Source organism: Ranitomeya variabilis, chromosome 2, assembly GCF_051348905.1.
Source record: "Ranitomeya variabilis isolate aRanVar5 chromosome 2, aRanVar5.hap1, whole genome shotgun sequence".
Lineage (NCBI taxonomy): Eukaryota > Metazoa > Chordata > Amphibia > Anura > Dendrobatidae > Ranitomeya > Ranitomeya variabilis.
The window spans coordinates 55670870-55688729 of record NC_135233.1 but is presented as its reverse complement, the minus strand read 5'-3'; the positions used below and the strand labels follow the sequence as shown (position 1 = coordinate 55688729).

At 47.6% G+C, this 17860-nt stretch overlaps 1 protein-coding gene across 1 annotated transcript in view; it reads right to left on the bottom strand.

Annotated features, from left to right (window-relative positions):
• MSH6 (mutS homolog 6) overlaps positions 1-17619 on the bottom strand; it is a 30483-nt gene extending 12864 nt beyond the window's left edge. Inside the window, exons 1-6 of the mRNA XM_077282437.1 lie at positions 17324-17619; positions 7272-7474; positions 6427-6590; positions 3070-5596; positions 1166-1431; positions 483-600 (exon numbers count right to left, since the gene is read on the bottom strand). Of these exons, the coding sequence (XP_077138552.1) occupies positions 483-600; positions 1166-1431; positions 3070-5596; positions 6427-6590; positions 7272-7474; positions 17324-17529 (3484 nt within the window). The 5' untranslated portion in view covers positions 17530-17619. The remainder of the gene's footprint in view (positions 1-482; positions 601-1165; positions 1432-3069; positions 5597-6426; positions 6591-7271; positions 7475-17323) is intronic.
• Between the last annotated feature and the right edge of the window lie 241 nt (positions 17620-17860).

Below are 17860 nucleotides of genomic sequence, written 5' to 3'. Positions count from 1 at the left end.
ACATTACCACACGAGGCTCCGTCCCCACACATTACCACACGAGGCTCCGTCCCCACACATTACCACACGTGGCTCCGTCCCCACACATTACCACACGAATCCAGTTTGCTTTTGATTTTACACTGTGAATTAAAGGTATTAGTATTATTCTGATTTTTAATTATTATTATTAACTTCATTTTAAGTTAATTTACCACCTGCGTAAGCACTATTGAATGTTGTCATTATTTACTTTAGTTTAATCACTAGCAGCGTTAATTAGATAGCAATGAGCATGCCGAGCGTTAGCTGGCTGGAAACAGCTAGTCCTATCATAAGAGGTCACCTGCAGAACACTGCTGATCACTAGAGGTCCATGTAGGACCTCATTTTCTGCCCCCTCCACCTCCAACCAGGCACCGGGGGAGGTCCCTGTAAGTAGATTTCTACACTTTATGGCTCTTTAGTGACATGTGGTCTCCTACTAAACCAAGCCATATTACCTGCCATGATTCTGTCGGACGCCCCCAGCCTGGTAAATACTCTGTCCACAGGGGTCAGCTTACAGACTTCTGCAGGCACGTAACACCCCAGCTGTGCCATAACCACCATGAGACCGGCCTGTAAAAGACAAAAACAGCAATGGGAAACCAGGAGACTAAGCAAATAGACGTCAGAGTGCGGGCTCAACGTCCTAGCACTAAACAGCGACTTATAGGCCCTGACAAGTTTCTCAATTGTGCATAGCGGTATATGAAAATAAATGTCCTCAATTGGGATATAGCCTAGAAATCTGCAACAATGGACCTTACTGGCAAAAAAATAGCTTGGACTGCAATACTAATACATTAAGAAAGGTATAGTCCGAGGTCTCTATCATTAACTCCAAATTGATTCGCTCGTCATAATGTCACGTGCGCCAAGCTGCACGAATGACATTGCACCAGGCCTATAAATCTAAAGAAGCGCCGGGGATACGGTAGGTAGGAGGAGGTTTGCAGTACTCTCGTCTGGCGATCATGGTTGTGGCCACTTGAACAGGGCATGAGCAGATTCTGCAGCCATTCAACCGCTTAGATGCTGCGGTTGCATGTAACCCCCCCTCCTTATAGTTGTACGGCAGCTAAAGGTTTCTGGGCGCCTTACTTAGTTTTAATAATCTGTAGGCAAACACCACAGCACTTACCTGTCTGAGCAGAGTGGACTTGCCACCCATGTTTGGGCCTGTGACCAGCACACAGTGGGCGCTACTAACGTCTTCTTCCTCGTCCTTGCAACCAATTAGAATATCATTTGGTATGAAATCGTCTCCAAAGAAGGTTTTCGTAATGCAAGGGTGACGAGATCCGCGGAGCTCCAAAAATGGTGCAGTGTCATCAGGTAATAGGATATCAGGTCTGGAGACGGGTCCATCACCACCTCGGCTGTATTGCGCCAAACAAATCAGGACATCTGTAACACAAAGTAATCAGGTAAAGCCAGCACCTCAATTTATCCCCTTTCCAACATCGGGCGTAATAGTACGCCGATGTCGGACTCCAGCGCTGAGCCTGCACCTTTCCGGGCACATGTCAGCTGACATATGCCCGCAACAGCTATGGGTTGAGTCGAGATCCACCCGCAGCTGTTAACTAGTTAAATGCCGCTGACAATCTGACAGCGGCATTTAACTCACGCTTCCAGCAAGCGCGCCGAAAATCTGTGATCGCAGGTCACCGATGGGTTGGCATGACAACCAGAGGTCTCCAACAGACCTCTATGGCTGTCGTAGCAAGACTGCTATGAGTGCAGCCTGGTGGTCGGCGCCAATAGCAAGTGAGCATTTCTGCTACATACAGGTGATCTGATCATCGTCTGTATGTAGCAGAGCCGATCGGAATAATAATAATAACAACATATAATATAATATATATATATATATATATATATATACACACACACACACGTAAAATGCATGTCAACTACGGTAATTATGTGTATCCTTATTACAGAGCCAACTATATTGATTGTCATCATTCAATCACTGTCCTTTGTTCCTCCCCTTGATATCCTCTTCCCCAAACATAACCTATCCCTATCACATCCGACACATCACATCCAGCCACCGGAACTTTACCGCTTTCTTTAAGCATAGTGCTTTACCGGCCAAAGCAAGGACCAGGGGTGGATACCTCGTCCGATGAGAGAGCACATGTACGCACATACGGCAAACCGGTAAGCTAAATAGATTGTAATACTTAGCAGCGAGTATATAATTATATTAAAGTATCTACAAGGGCATTTTACTCTGGTCTCATTACAGACTTAAAAAGACCAATTTTATAGTGCCCATGGTATGACATACCAAACACTGGGTAGGTACTCACGTTTCACTGTAATTTAAACTGGAGGTTATAGAAACTTAGATATTTCCTATTTTAACAATATAGGACGTGAACATATTGCATATTGGAATTTACATGTTTATACATACTTTTGATAAATATGATATATTTAATTTTCTTCTGTAGTACACTGAGGAAGGTCAGAATAATATGACCAAAACGTTTATACTGTTGTACTAAATTTTGGATGAACATTAAAACAATTCACCCAATACTCATTTGTGTGCCAAGGCGTCACTCAACATACTAAGGTCTGGGACCCTACTTGAGCACCAGCTAACAAAAGGTTGTGCCACTTTACTCTCTTAACATATGAACTCGTAATGACCAGGAGAATCGTAATGGCTGGTAAAAAAAAAACAACAGCCAGGAATTGCACTTTTTTTTGCAATTTTACAGCACTTGGAATTTTTTTTCTTGTTTTTCATAACACAATGTTAAAACCAATGGTGTAATTCAAAAGTACAACTCGTCCCGCAAAACATGAGCCCTCACATGGCCATTTGGACCAAAAAAAAAATAATAATAAAAAAAATTATGGCTCTGGGGGGAGAAAAAATGAAAATACAAAAACAAAAATACCTCTGGTCGTTGAGGGCGTTATTAGTATTCTATAATTAATTCCGATGAGGTTTTAGCACTGGAAGCCCTACTGATCAGACACATCTTATTCCCAGTAACCAACTCAAAGTATTAAGGTTCTTACCCAATACGGCAAAGCACTCCACCGCTGTTTGCCACTCCTTGTAATTCTTATCAAAGTTATAAAACAGCCTCCTCATACAGTCTTTAAGGGCAGCGTCTCTGCGCTCTTCTGCATTTACCAGGTCGCCAAACATATTTTCTATGGCTTTAGTCCAATAACGTTTAAAGCCCTTTTTTGTGGACTTTAATTCATATGACTCTGGTAAGTTGCGCTCGGTGACGCTCTCTGGGATCTCCATTTGGTAACGGTTCTTTGCAGTTCCCCAATACACAATACTTTTGCACCCGAGTCTTTTCCGCTGCTTCTCCAAATAATCAGCCAGATTCTGCTCTGTCGCCTTAATGTCTCTCAGGGCTTCATCATAGTCTGGATCGAAGCCGGCTTTAGGAGTGATCACACCAGTTTTTTTAGCTTTCTCGTGATCAAATGAAGTATCCCAGCGTTTTAATTCAGTGGATAGATCCGGAAAGCGTCCTTTGGAACTTTTATCCTTAAGACTAAGAACCTGTTTGAGAATATTGGACTTGAAGTCATCAACGACATCTTCCATTGTCATTACGACTTCACGCATCACCTTAAAACCTTCCAGAGCAGAAAGAAAATCTGCTATCTTTTTCTTGCTGTAGGTGGTCTCTTCGTACATGACTGCTCGGCTGTCTGGATGGTTTTGGCTTTTGAGCGGAGACCCAATGCTATGAATCTTGCTCAAAAGTCTTTCAAGATCTGGAAGTTTTTTCAGCAGTTCTCCAACCTCCGACACCTTCCCCGGAATTGCCATGAGATCTTCAACCGCATTAAGCCGATCATTGATAGAGAACGGATTGCACAGCGGAGCACAGAGCCACTGTTTTAAAAGACGCTTGCCAAAAGGAGTGAAGCAGGTGTCTAGTTTCTCCAGGAGCGTCCCTTCTGTGGACCCGTTAGTCCCATTTTGAAGAATTTCCAAGTTTGTTAGTGTGACGCCATCAAGAACCATTCGTTGGCTTGTTTTAGCAAAGAAGCTGGTTGGGATTTGGGCCCTTTCGATGTCGACGTCAACAGGAACGTACTCTTCAAAGTTTGCCATCGAGAGTAGCTCTTGATCAATGAGACATTTCTTAAGATAAAAAATGCAGGCCCCAAGTGCAGAAAGGGCAAGTTCATGATTGTCACCAGGGGTAAGTGCTAAAGAGTCACTGTCCGACGTCATGTCTTTTAGAACTGGCGGCAACGTGCAACTTTCGCGCTCTTCCTTGCCTTCTTTTACAAAATACCTTTCTTCAGCCAAAACCTTTAGTGTTTTTGCAGCATCCCAGAACTGAGATGAAGAATTTAATCCCTCCTGAATTGAAGTCGAGAGGCAACTTTTAAGAACTTTTTTAGTATCCAGAGACGGATTACACTTCTCAAACAAAATCTGTACTGGTGGGTAGTGGGCGACCAAGGTCCTAAATCTCGAACAGTGGCGGTCGTCATAAAATTGTCCAACGTGAAATTTGCCTACCGAGGTGTCGACAAAGCAGACCCCATATATTCTCTGCTGAGCAGACGAATCATTCATCTTCTCCTTCAGACATAGCAGGTATTTGCTGTGACTCTCTGAGGGACTCCCGTCTAACACACTGTAGGTCTGAGTGCCTTTGGTAATAATCCTGCAGATTTCTCTTCTCACAACCTTATCAAACTTTGTAGGGTGAGACATGGATTTGCATCGCGCTTCCATCATGTCTGGGGTTTCTGTCTGCTCTACCCGGGCTGCTTTATATCCCTTCTGAACTAGAACATCTGAGAAGCGTCCAAATGCGATCTCAGGGAATCCAGAGTGAGCCCAAGTGCCCTTCATGAACGTCAGCCCCAACTCATTAACCCCGATAACCGCATCCATGTGGTAAAGTTCATAAAACTTCCCAACCTTATAAAATATGACAGTATCAAAGTGTTGAGATTTCAGCTGCCACCATTTTCTCATGCCTGGAGTGCATTTATTAAGGAAATCATCAGGAACATACAGCGTGCCAGGATCATAATCATCATCAGTCTGTCGTCTTCGTCTGGAGTCTTTCCTTCGGCCGTCTTGAAGCCACTCAAACTTTTCATGCTCCCATGTAGAAACCCCAGCAGCACCTGCGGAGTTTGCCTGCGATTCAAAGGACTCAGGGGCAGAAAACGATGACAGCTTCAACTTGGCTTCTGAAGACACATTGACTGTTCTTTTTGGTGTTTCCGGCAGATCATTTTGCAATTTCTTAGCAGGAGGCTTGGACACACTTCCTCTCTTGCGCTTGACAGGGACCTTGACTGGGCTATCGTCTTCTGTGGCAGAGTCTGGTGCAGACACGTTGGCCTCGTCCTCCCCACTGCTGCCCTCATCACTGCTTGCAGCATCCTTCGTGTCTGGCTTGAACTCATCATCAGAGGGTCCCTCATCACTGTCCGTCTCAACCATAGTTCTCCTCCTCTTTGCTTTCCCATTCTTTTTAGCCTGACGCATCGGCCGGCCATTATTTGGCACAGGAATCGGATCGTCACTTACAGAACTTTCTTCTACCTGAATAATGAAACAAAGAAGAGATTCTGTTGTAAATTTGACTTGACAAATACCTTGACCCCTTTGGCCAGGTCAGTTTGCTAGATAATGACCAAGTTTTTTCTGTTTTTGTTTTTTTAATAGCATCCAAGGATTAACATCTCTCCTTGAGGAGAGTGAAATGCCAAGCCCGACATGCCAAGGTGAGGAGACTTAATAGCCTTGCAATGCTCCGCTAGGAAATTAAATATGCAAATTGTCTCTTCAGAGAAGATGAGGACCAGAACTTTAGCACCACCTAATCTTAAGTTAATATTGCCCCTTTAACGAGCCTTGTCACATGACTTAGGATAAAAGCCAAAACCAAAACCAGAACCTCAATTTGCAAACACGGTAGTGGTCAGTGGCTTTGGCTTTTATCTGAAGTCATGTGGCAAGCCTCGTTAAAGGGTCGATAGTGACTTTTAGAATTGCTACTTCCCATAGGTGGCGTTAGAGTCCTTGTCCTCTCTGACAATTTCCTTTTTTTTTTTAATCAAACACCATAACTTTCATTTTTCCATCAATATAGTGGTTTGAGTGCTTTTTTTTTTGGAAGGAACAAGTTATATTTTCCAATTCCAACTGTAGGGCACATAAGTTGTGTTTAGCCTTTTTTTCTTTTCATGTTCACACCTTATGTCACATATACATATATATCTAACATGTGCCATTTTAATTGACAAATGGTATATAAAGCACTCCTCCCCTCTATAGCAGTAAAAGTGGATTTAAGATTTCACATTTCTAAATCTAAAACATAAGTGAACTAAAAGTAACCAACACCTGTTCCCCCCCCACACAGATCTTACCTCCATCTCCTCCTCTGAATCTGACAGTTCTGCACACACCGCCAGAGACAGCCTCTTCTCTTTATCAGCGGTCATTGCATCATCTGCCATTTTCATTGCTCTTCTTATCTCAGGTCTGGTGCTGAAAAACAGGCCTCCTTTTTGGGTTTCTTTGGCTGAGGAACCTAAAACAAAGCAACAATATACTTCAGCGCGACAACCGCACTGCACATCTGTAATAAATACTATAAAAGCATAAAGGCCCGGGGAGGGTGAAGCTATAGCCGACATTTCTCTGGGTCTGCCTTCTTCGCCTCAGTTGCTACACCAATCTTCATAGATAGGTACGAATTTCAGTTTGAGAAGAATCAAAGACCCCCATCAATATAAGAGGGTCAGACAAATCTGCAGGTCTGCATGACCTCTCCAGTGTGTACGGAGGCCTTTACATGCACATCCGATGCAATGCAAAGAGTAAAAAGTTATAGCACAGTCTCTGCCAGCAGGTACATTTTGGCACAGTTTTTTTTTTTTTTTTTTTTTAACACACTGTGTGTATAAGATTTTATTTTAAACCTCAACCACTTTGCTGGGCCCTATGCTCACACACTCCAGATTTGCATCCATATATAACTTAAAGAAAATCCACATAAAACTCATAGAATGCTACAGAAATTTGCCGCCTGATTTTTATGCAGAAAAGCTGCAGATTTTATTCTATGTAACACGTAACAAAATCTGCACAAAACTCCTCCAGATTTTGTTGTGGATCTGTGTCAAAACTGGTGGTGAAAACTTTCCTCCACAAGAAAGTGAACCAATCCCATGGTTTTTATTTTCGAAAATAAACTTTGCTAAATACGTACCTGAATAATTCTTCATATATTTTGCTCCCACCCATCCTCTGGTCGGAGGTTCATCGAAGAACTGTACATGAACATGAAGGGATTTTCCCTTTCCTCTGAGGTGTGTCTCTTGTTCGGGATGGTTGTACACCAAGGAAGGCCACCATGGGTAACCTGGCATCTTGGCCCAAGCAAGATCTCCTGGTGCAAAATCACAAACTGCACTGAAGGGGGAGAAAAAATAAATAAATAATTCAGAATTGTTATTTTGACTGCTGCAAGAAAAAAAAAAAAAGTTATGTCTTTATTGGAGCTCGGTGGCTCAGTGGTTAGCACCACACTCTTGCAGCGCTAGGGGTCTTGGGTTCAAATTCAACCAGGGACAACATCTGCAAGGAGTTTGTATGTTCTCCCTGTGTTTTCGTGGGTTTCCTCCCACACACTCCAAAAGACATACTGATAGGGAATCTAAATTGTGAGCCCCAATGGGGACAGTGATGATAATGTCTGTAAAGCTGTGTGGAATATGATGGCGTTATATAAGTGAGTAAAATAAAAAATACTGGAGGCAAGTTAGGCGTTTTCATCCATAGAAAGGTGTTAAACTTCTATATTGCAGAAATTCTCGTGGGTCTGGATGTGAAGACATCCCCCCTCCCCAAAGAAGAGCTGTGGCTCCCTTCACAGTACAATGTGCCTTTGACTTCACTTGGAAGACATCTGGTCACTAAAGGTAAATGCACATATTCATGGTAATAAAGGTAAATGCACATATTCATGGTAATAAAGGTAAATGCACATATGCATGGAAATAAAGGTAAATGCACATATTCATGGAAATAAAGGTAAATGCACATATGCATGGAAATAAAGGTAAATGCACATATGCATGGAAATAAAGGTAAATGCACATATGCATGGAAATAAAGGTAAATGCACATATGCATGGAAATAAAGGTAAATGCACATATGCATGGAAATAAAGGTAAATGCACATATTCTTGGTAATAAAGGTAAATGCACATATTCATGGAAATAAAGGTAAATGCACATATGCATGGTAATAAAGGTAAATGCACATATGCATGGTAATAAAGGTAAATGCACATATTCATGGAAATAAAGGTAAATGCACATATTCATGATAATAAAGGTAAATGCACATATTCATGGAAATAAAGGTACCGTATATACTCGAGTATAAGCCGAGATTTTCAGCCCAAATTTTTGGGCTGAAAGTGCCCCTCTCGGCTTATACTCGAGTCATGATCGGTGGTGGGGTCGGCGGGTGAGGACTGTCATATACTCACCTAGTTCCGGCGTTCCTGGCGCTCCCCCTGCCCGTCCCACGGTCTCCGGGTGCCGCAGCTCTTCCCCTGAGCGGTCACGTGGGACCACTCATTAGAAAAATGAATAGGCGGCTCCACCTCCCATAGGGGCGGAGCCGCCTATTAATTTCTCTAATGAAGCGGTGCCGGTGACCGCTGATAGAGGAAGAGGCTGCGGCACCGAAGACCAGCTGTCCGGGGGAAGGAGCGGGACGCCGGGAGCAGGTAAGTATCGCATATTTACCTTCCCTCGTTCCACACGCCGGGCGTCGCGCCATCTTCCCGGCGTCTCTCCGCACTGACTGATCAGGCAGAGGGCGCGATGACGCATATAGTGTGCGTGCCGCCCTCTGCCTGATCAGTCAGTGCGGAGAGACGCCGGGACCGGACGGGACGCTGAGGAGCTGCGGCAAGACAGGTGAGTGTTTTTTTTTTTTTTTTTTTATTGCAGCAGCAGCAGCACAGCTTTATGTGGATTATCTATGGGGCAACGGTGCAGAGCACTATATATATGGCACAGCTATGGGGCAACGGTGCAGAGCACTATATGGCACAGCTATGGGGCAACGGTGCAGAGCACTATATGGCACAGCTATGGGGCAACGGTGCAGAGCATATATGGCACAGCTATGGGGCAACGGTGCAGAGCACTATATGGCACAGCTATGGGGCAACGGTGCAGAGCATTATATATATGGCACAGGTATGGGGCAACGGTGCAGAGCACTATATGGCACAGCTATGGGGCAACGGTGCAGAGCACTATATGGCACAGCTATGGGGCAACGGTGCAGAGCACTATATATATGGCACAGCTATGGGGCAACGGTGCAGAGCAATATATATGGCACAGCTATGGAGCAACGGTGCAGAGCACTATATGGCACAGCTATGGGGCAACGGTGCAGAGCACTATATATATGGCACAGCTATGGGGCAACGGTGCAGAGCATTATATATATGGCACAGGTATGGGGCAACGGTGCAGAGCACTATATGGCACAGGTATGGGGCAACGGTGCAGAGCACTATATGGAACAGCTATGGGGCAACGGTGCAGAGCACTATATGGAACAGCTATGGGGCAACGGTGCAGAGCACTATATGGCACAGCTATGGGGCAACGGTGCAGAGCACTATATGGCACAGCTATGGGGCAACGGTGCAGAGCATTATATATATGGCACAGGTATGGGGCAACGGTGCAGAGCACTATATGGCACAGCTATGGGGCAACGGTGCAGAGCACTATATGGCACAGCTATGGGGCAACGGTGCAGAGCACTATATGGCACAGCTATGGGGCAACGGTGCAGAGCACTGTATGGCACAGGTATGGGGCAACGGTGCAGAGCACTATATGGCACAGGTATGGGGCAACGGTGCAGAGCACTATATGGCACAGGTATGGGGCAACGGTGCAGAGCACTATATGGAACAGCTATGGGGCAACGGTGCAGAGCACTATATGGAACAGCTATGGGGCAACGGTGCAGAGCACTATATGGCACAGCTATGGGGCAACGGTGCAGAGCACTATATGGCACAGCTATGGGGCAACGGTGCAGAGCATTATATATATGGCACAGGTATGGGGCAACGGTGCAGAGCACTATATGGCACAGCTATGGGGCAACGGTGCAGAGCACTATATGGCACAGCTATGGGGCAACGGTGCAGAGCACTATATATATGGCACAGCTATGGGGCAACGGTGCAGAGCACTGTATGGCACAGCTATGGGGCAACGGTGCAGAGCATATATGGCACAGCTATGGGGCAACGGTGCAGAGCACTATATGGCACAGCTATGGGGCAACAGTGCAGAGCATTATATATATGGCACAGCTATGGGGCAACGGTGCAGAGCACTATATGGCACAGCTATGGGGCAACGGTGCAGAGCACTATATGGCACAGCTATGGGGCAACGGTGCAGAGCACTATATGGCACAGCTATGGGGCAATGGTGCAGAGCACTATATGGCACAGCTATGGGGCAACGGTGCAGAGCACTATATGGCACAGCTATGGGGCAACGGTGCAGAGCACTATATGGCACAGCTATGGGGCAACGGTGCAGAGCATATATGGCACAGCTATGGGGCAACGGTGCAGAGCATATATGGCACAGCTATGGGGCAACGGTGCAGAGCATATATGGCACAGCTATGGGGCAACGGTGCAGAGCACATATGGCACAGCTATGGGGCAACGGTGCAGAGCACTATATGGCACAGCTATGGGGCAACGGTGCAGAGCACTATATGGCACAGCTATGGGGCAACGGTGCAGAGCATATATGGCACAGCTATGGGGCAACGGTGCAGAGCATATATGGCACAGCTATGAGGCAACGGTGCAGAGCACTATATGGCACAGCTATGGGGCAACGGTGCAGAGCACTATATGGCACAGCTATGGGGCAACGGTGCAGAGCATATATGGCACAGCTATGGGGCAACGGTGCAGAGCACTATATGGCACAGCTATGGGGCAACGGTGCAGAGCACTATATGGCACAGCTATGGGGCAACGGTGCAGAGCACTATATGGCACAGCTATGGGGCAACGGTGCAGAGCATTATATATATGGCACAGGTATGGGGCAACGGTGCAGAGCACTATATGGCACAGCTATGGGGCAACGGTGCAGAGCACTATATGGCACAGCTATGGGGCAACGGTGCAGAGCATTATATATATGGCACAGGTATGGGGCAACGGTGCAGAGCATTATATATGGCACAGCTATGGGGCAACGGTGCAGAGCACTATATGGCACAGCAGCTATGGGGCAACGGTGCAGAGCATATATGGCACAGCTATGGGGCAACGGTGCAGAGCATATATGGCACAGCTATGGGGCAACGGTGCAGAGCATATATGGCACAGCTATGGGGCAACGGTGCAGAGCACTATATGGCACAGCTATGGGGCAACGGTGCAGAGCATTATATATATGGCACAGCTATGGGGCAACGGTGCAGAGCACTATATGGCACAGCTATGGGGCAACGGTGCAGAGCACTATATGGCACAGCTATGGGGCAACGGTGCAGAGCACTATATGGCACAGCTATGGGGCAATGGTGCAGAGCATATATGGCACAGCTATGGGGCAATGGTGCAGAGCATATATGGCACAGCTATGGGGCAATGGTGCAGAGCATTATATATATATGGCACAGGTATGGGGCAATGGTGCAGAGCATTATATATATGGCACAGGTATGGGGCAATGGTGCAGAGCATTATATATATGGCACAGCTATGGGGCAACGGTGCAGAGCACTATATGGCACAGCTATGGGGCAACAGTGCAGAGCACTATATGGCACAGGTATGGGGCAATGGTGCAGAGCATTATATATATGGCACAGCTATGGGGCAACGGTGCAGAGCATTATATATATGGCACAGCTATGGGGCAACGGTGCAGAGCATTATATATATGGCACAGCTATGGGGCAACGGTGCAGAGCATTATATATATGGCACAGCTATGGGGCAACGGTGCAGAGCATTGTATATATGGCACAGCTATGGGGCAACGGTGCAGAGCATTATATATATGGCACAGCTATGGGGCAACGGTGCAGAGCATTGTATATATGGCACAGCTTTATGTGGAGTATCTATGGGGCAATGGTGCAGAGCATTATATATGGCACAGCTTTATGTGGAGCATCTATGGGGCCATAATGAACGGTGCAGAGCATTATATATGGCACAGCTTTATATGGAGCATCTATGGGGCCATAATGAACGGTATGGAGTATCTATTTTTAATCTTGAAATTCACCGGTTCCTGCTGCATTTTCCACCCTAGGCTTATACTCGAGTCAATAAGTTTTCCCAGTTTTTTGTGGCAAAATTAGGGGGGTCGGCTTATACTCGGGTCGGCTTATACTCGAGTATATACGGTAAATGCACATATTCATGGAAATAAAGGTAAATGCACATATGCATGGTAATAAAGGTAAATGCACATATTCATGGTAATAAAAGGTAAATGCACATATTCATGAGTTCTACTGCCAATCTCCATGTGCATTACAAAGGGTGAGATCTGTAAGAGAATGGATATAATGCACTCAAAAACTTGCAGCATTTATGGAAGTCTCTGCAACGTGTGAAAGTTGTCTCCAAAAACCAATAGAGATGCATCGCGCTGGGGCCGGCCTCATATGTAATGAAAGCTGGAACAATCCCACATCTGAACTTATCCCATTGAGAGACTGTCAAACAGAAAAATGGGAGCAGTAAACACTCCGATATGTCAGATGATGGTTTTGGTGGGGTGTGAACCCCAAGATGGCCAATTACTTTAAATGAGTTCTCCAATTTCCATTTCGACAAAAAAACAAAAAAAAAAAAAAAAAAAAATCAACCAACCTTCTAAGGCTGGTTTCACACTTGCGTTTTTGTCTGCAGCGTTTTTTGCACAAAAAACGCATGCGTTTTTTTCTCCTATATTTAACATTGAAAACGCATGCGTTTTTTGCACATGCGTTTGGTCGCGTTTTCAAACGCATGCGTTTTTTGTCTGCATGCGTTCATTTTCAAAAATGCACATATTTAAGTGCCACGTGCCACGTATTTCAGTGCCACGTATTTCAGTGCCACGTATTTCAGTGCCACGTATTTCAGTGCCACGTATTTCAGTGCCACGTATTTCAGTGCCACGTATTTCAGTGCCACGTATTTCAGTGCCACGTATTTCAGTGCCACGTATTTCAGTGCCACGTATTTCAGTGCCACGTATTTCAGTGCCACGTATTTCAGTGCCACGTATTTCAGTGCCACGTATTTCAGTGCCACGTATTTCAGTGCCACGTATTTCAGTGCCACGTATTTCAGTCACGTTTAGGGTTAGGGGTAGGGTTAGGGTTTTCTTGTTTTTTCTTGTGTTTTTCTATAAAAACGCATGCGTCTAAAAAACGCATGCGTTTTACCGCGTTTACATGCGTTTTTCACACATGCGTTTTTTTTTAAAAACGCATGCAGACAAAAACGCAAGTGTGAAACCAGCCTTATATAGAGGCGATCAGGAGAGAAGGGTTAGGCAGGCTGAATTTCAGCGCCAGACTCAGAGCCTTTGTTAGATAAGCCGCCACCACTGGAGTCTGGCAGCGCTTTACTCCACTCTCCCCATTAACAACACAGGTCTTTGGGGAGGGAAGTTGGGAAAATTAGCGGCTGTTATACAAGGAGTACAGGCATCTTTAGGCTCTGCTCACACTAGAGTTGATGCTTCAGTATGTAATGGAAGACAGAACACTCAGCCCTGGCCTAATAAGGCATACACTTGGGTAGGATGGTACACATGTTGGAAAAATCTGCTACAAAATCACAACCTTTGTATTGGAAGACGAGATCTGCAGTGAAAATCTGCATCCACCTGGCTGGCACTGAAATCTGCTGCGCAAATTCACGTAAAAAAAAATTCACAGCATTTCCGCCACTTGTGTATTATCCCATCACATACATGGAATCGTTGCAAATGTCTGAATGGGAACTGCACAAAGCTCATCTAAATGCTGCAGAGTTTTCCCTATACAGAAGTTACCCGGCGATGCAGATTTTTGGAATCTGGAACATGACAACTCTGGATGCGGATCACTTGCAGATTTTCACAACAGATTAACGTGCAACAAGATTAGACGACATGGAAGCGGACATTGCATCACATCACGGGCGAGATTTGCTGCAGAATTAGTCCGACCAGTGTGGACATGGGCTGATATTACATGTGCACGTACAATGTTTGCTATGGATACTCCACAGTTTACTGCGGATATCACTGAGGGTAATAATACGATGTGCAAAAATGACAATCCTTAGTATTGCAGGTTTGAAAATGGCAGAAAAATCATCAGCAACGTGGATCTCACATTTAAAACAATAGGACACCAAGATCTTCACTAACAAAACAAAACCTGGGCTGATGTTCTTTCTAACATTAGCGACCGCTATCTGTGATGGCTCAATGTGTCTGACGTCAGCGTAAAGGCCCCGTCACACATAGCGAGATCGCTAGCGAGATCGCTGCTGAGTCACAAGTTTTGTGACGCAACAGCGACCTCAGTAGCGATCTCGCTATGTGTGACACGTACCAGCGATCAGGCCCCTGCTGTGAGATCGCTGGTCGTGTCGGAATGGCCTGGACCTTTTTTTGGTCGTTGAGGTCCCGCTGACATCGCTGAATCGGTGTGTGTGACACCGATCCAGCGATGTCTTCACTGGTAACCAGGGTAAACATCGGGTTACTAAGCGCAGGGCTGCGCTTAGTAACCCGATGTTTACCCTGGTTACCAGCGTAAATGTAAAAAAAAAAAAAAAAAACAGTACATACTCACCATCTGATGTCCGTCAGGTCCCTCGCCGTCTGCTTCCTGCTCTGACTGAGTGCCGCCGTACAGTGAAAGCAGATTACAGCGGTGACGTCACCGCTGCGCTCTGCTCTCACTGTACGGCGGCACTCAGAGCGGGAAGCAGACGGCGAGGGACCTGACGGACATCAGATGGTGAGTATGTACTGTTTGTTTTTTTTGGTAACCAGGGTAAACATCGGGTTACTAAGCGCGGCCCTGCGCTTAGTAACCCGATGTTTACCCTGGTTACCCGGGTGCTGCAGGGGGACTTCGGCATCGTTGAAGACAGTTTCAACGATGCCGAAGTCGTTCCCCTGATCGTTGGTCGCTGGAGAGAGCTGTCTGTGTGACAGCTCCCCAGCGACCACACAACGACTTACCAACGATCACGGCCAGGTCGTATCGCTGGTAAATCGCTATGTGTGACGGGGCCTTAAATCACCGCTATCCCTACTACTGTGCAGTAAGGTGCCCCCCGCTAAGAGCACGGACCCCAGCGTTTACTGTACCTGGAAGAAGTGCACGGAGGGTGCAGAGTGCACACAAACCAGTGTCTCAGTGCCCAGAAGTGAGGAAAGCTATGATTTACGCTGGCAACGAATATAAGAGGTCTGTGTATCACTGACCCACATGGATGGTTTAGGAAGGAGACCATCTTGCTGACAGTTTCCTTTTAAAGGGTTATTTCCCAAATAGGTTCAGGAATAACTCACTGATCCCTGCGGGGTCAGCCATTAGGATCCCCAGCCAGCATGGAGCAGAGGTGCGCATGCTCGGCCTCCGACCTCTGGGGGTCCCAGTGATCACTACCTGCTGCCTCTATGATCCCAGGGATTGGGGGGGTGACAGCCCCCTCTATAGCAGCGGTGACACCGGGATCGGGGGTGACAGCGCCCTCTATAGCAGCGGTGACACCGGGATCGGGGGTGACAGCCCCCTCTATAGCAGCGGTGACACCGGGATCGGGGGTGACAGCCCCCTCTATAGCAGCAGTGACACCGGGATTGGGGGTGACAGCACCCTCTATAGCAGCAGTGACACCGGGATTGGGGGTGACAGCCCCCTCTATAGCAGCAGTGACACCGGGATTGGGGGTGACAGCCCCCTCTATAGCAGCAGTGACACCGGGATTGGGGGTGACAGCCCCCTCTGTAGCAGCAGTGACACCAGGATTGGGGGTGACAGCCCCCTCTGTAGCAGCAGTGACACCAGGATTGGGGGTGACAGCCCCCTCTGTAGCAGCAGTGACACCGGGATTGGGGGCGACAGCCCCCTCTGTAGCAGCAGTGACACCAGGATTGGGGGTGACAGCCCCCTCTACAGCAGCAGTGACACCGGGATTGGGGGTGACAGCCCCCTCTGTAGCAGCAGTGACACCAGGATTGGGGGTGACAGCCCCCTCTGTAGCAGCAGTGACACCAGGATTGGGGGTGACAGCCCCCTCTACAGCAGCAGTGACACCGGGATTGGGGGTGACAGCCCCCTCTGTAGCAGCAGTGACACCAGGATTGGGGGCGACAGCCCCCTCTACAGCAGCAGTGACACCGGGATTGGGGGTGACAGCCCCCTCTGTAGCAGCAGTGACACCAGGATTGGGGGTGACAGCCCCCTCTACAGCAGCAGTGACACCGGGATTGGGGGTGACAGCCCCCTCTGTAGCAGCAGTGACACCGGGATTGGGGGTGACAGCCCCCTCTGTAGCAGCAGTGACACCGGGATTGGGGGTGACAGCCCCCTCTGTAGCAGCAGTGACACCAGGATTGGGGGTGACAGCCCCCTCTGTAGCAGCAGTGACACCGGGATTGGGGGTGACAGCCCCCTCTGTAGCAGCAGTGACACCAGGATTGGGGGTGACAGCCCCCTCTACAGCAGCAGTGACACCGGGATTGGGGGTGACAGCCCCCTCTGTAGCAGCAGTGACACCGGGATTGGGGGTGACAGCCCCCTCTGTAGCAGCAGTGACACCGGGATTGGGGGTGACAGCCCCCTCTGTAGCAGCAGTGACACCGGGATTGGGGGTGACAGCCCCCTCTGTAGCAGCAGTGACACCAGGATTGGGGGTGACAGCACCCTCTATAGCAGCAGTGACACCAGGATTGGGGGTGACAGCACCCTCTATAGCAGCAGTGACACAGGGATTGGGGGTGACAGCACCCTCTATAGCAGCAGTGACACAGGGATTGGGGGTGACAGCCCCCTCTATAGCAGCAGTGACACTGTCACCCAGCTTTCCAGGAACAGAAGAGATAACATTATGACCGTTCAAAACTACAAATCCCAGCATGCCCAGCAAGCAAAATCCCCGGAAACCAGAGCCCAGGACACGAGCGCTGCTCTGCTGGGCGTTGTAGTCCACACTTGCACTGACCTGGGTGTGGCAGCTCGCGGGGTCTTCTTGCCTCCATGTTTGGGAGCCCCCGCTGACTCTTTAGGCGATGTATTGGACTTGCGTCCGGCAATGGCGGGCACGTCAGCCTCGGTGGGAGACGTGGAGTCCCCGCTCCTCTTCACCTTGCTGGTGCTGCTGGGGGGAGACTTGGTGAAGAAGCTAAACAGGGTGCTCTGCTTGGACATGGTGATGGCGGCGCTCACCTCCCAGCAGCTCTCTGCCTCCGTGCAGCGCGGGAAAAATCCTCTCCAAGGTGGGAACGTCACTCACCGGAAGTGCGCCGCGTCGGCACAGCCAATCAGCGAAGAGCTCCAGCAGAGGGGCGGAGACTCCGGCAGAGCACGTGTAGAGCCTAGCTTGTTGCCTTGGTGACCGAGGCCATTGTTATGGAAGGAAAGTTTGTGGGAAGTCACGTGGTCTCATTTTTTTTTTTGGCGCCATGTTTTTAGTTCACACATTTTTTTTTTTCGCACAGGCGTTTTAGAGAGGGGTAACTTTTTTTTCTTCGTATACTCA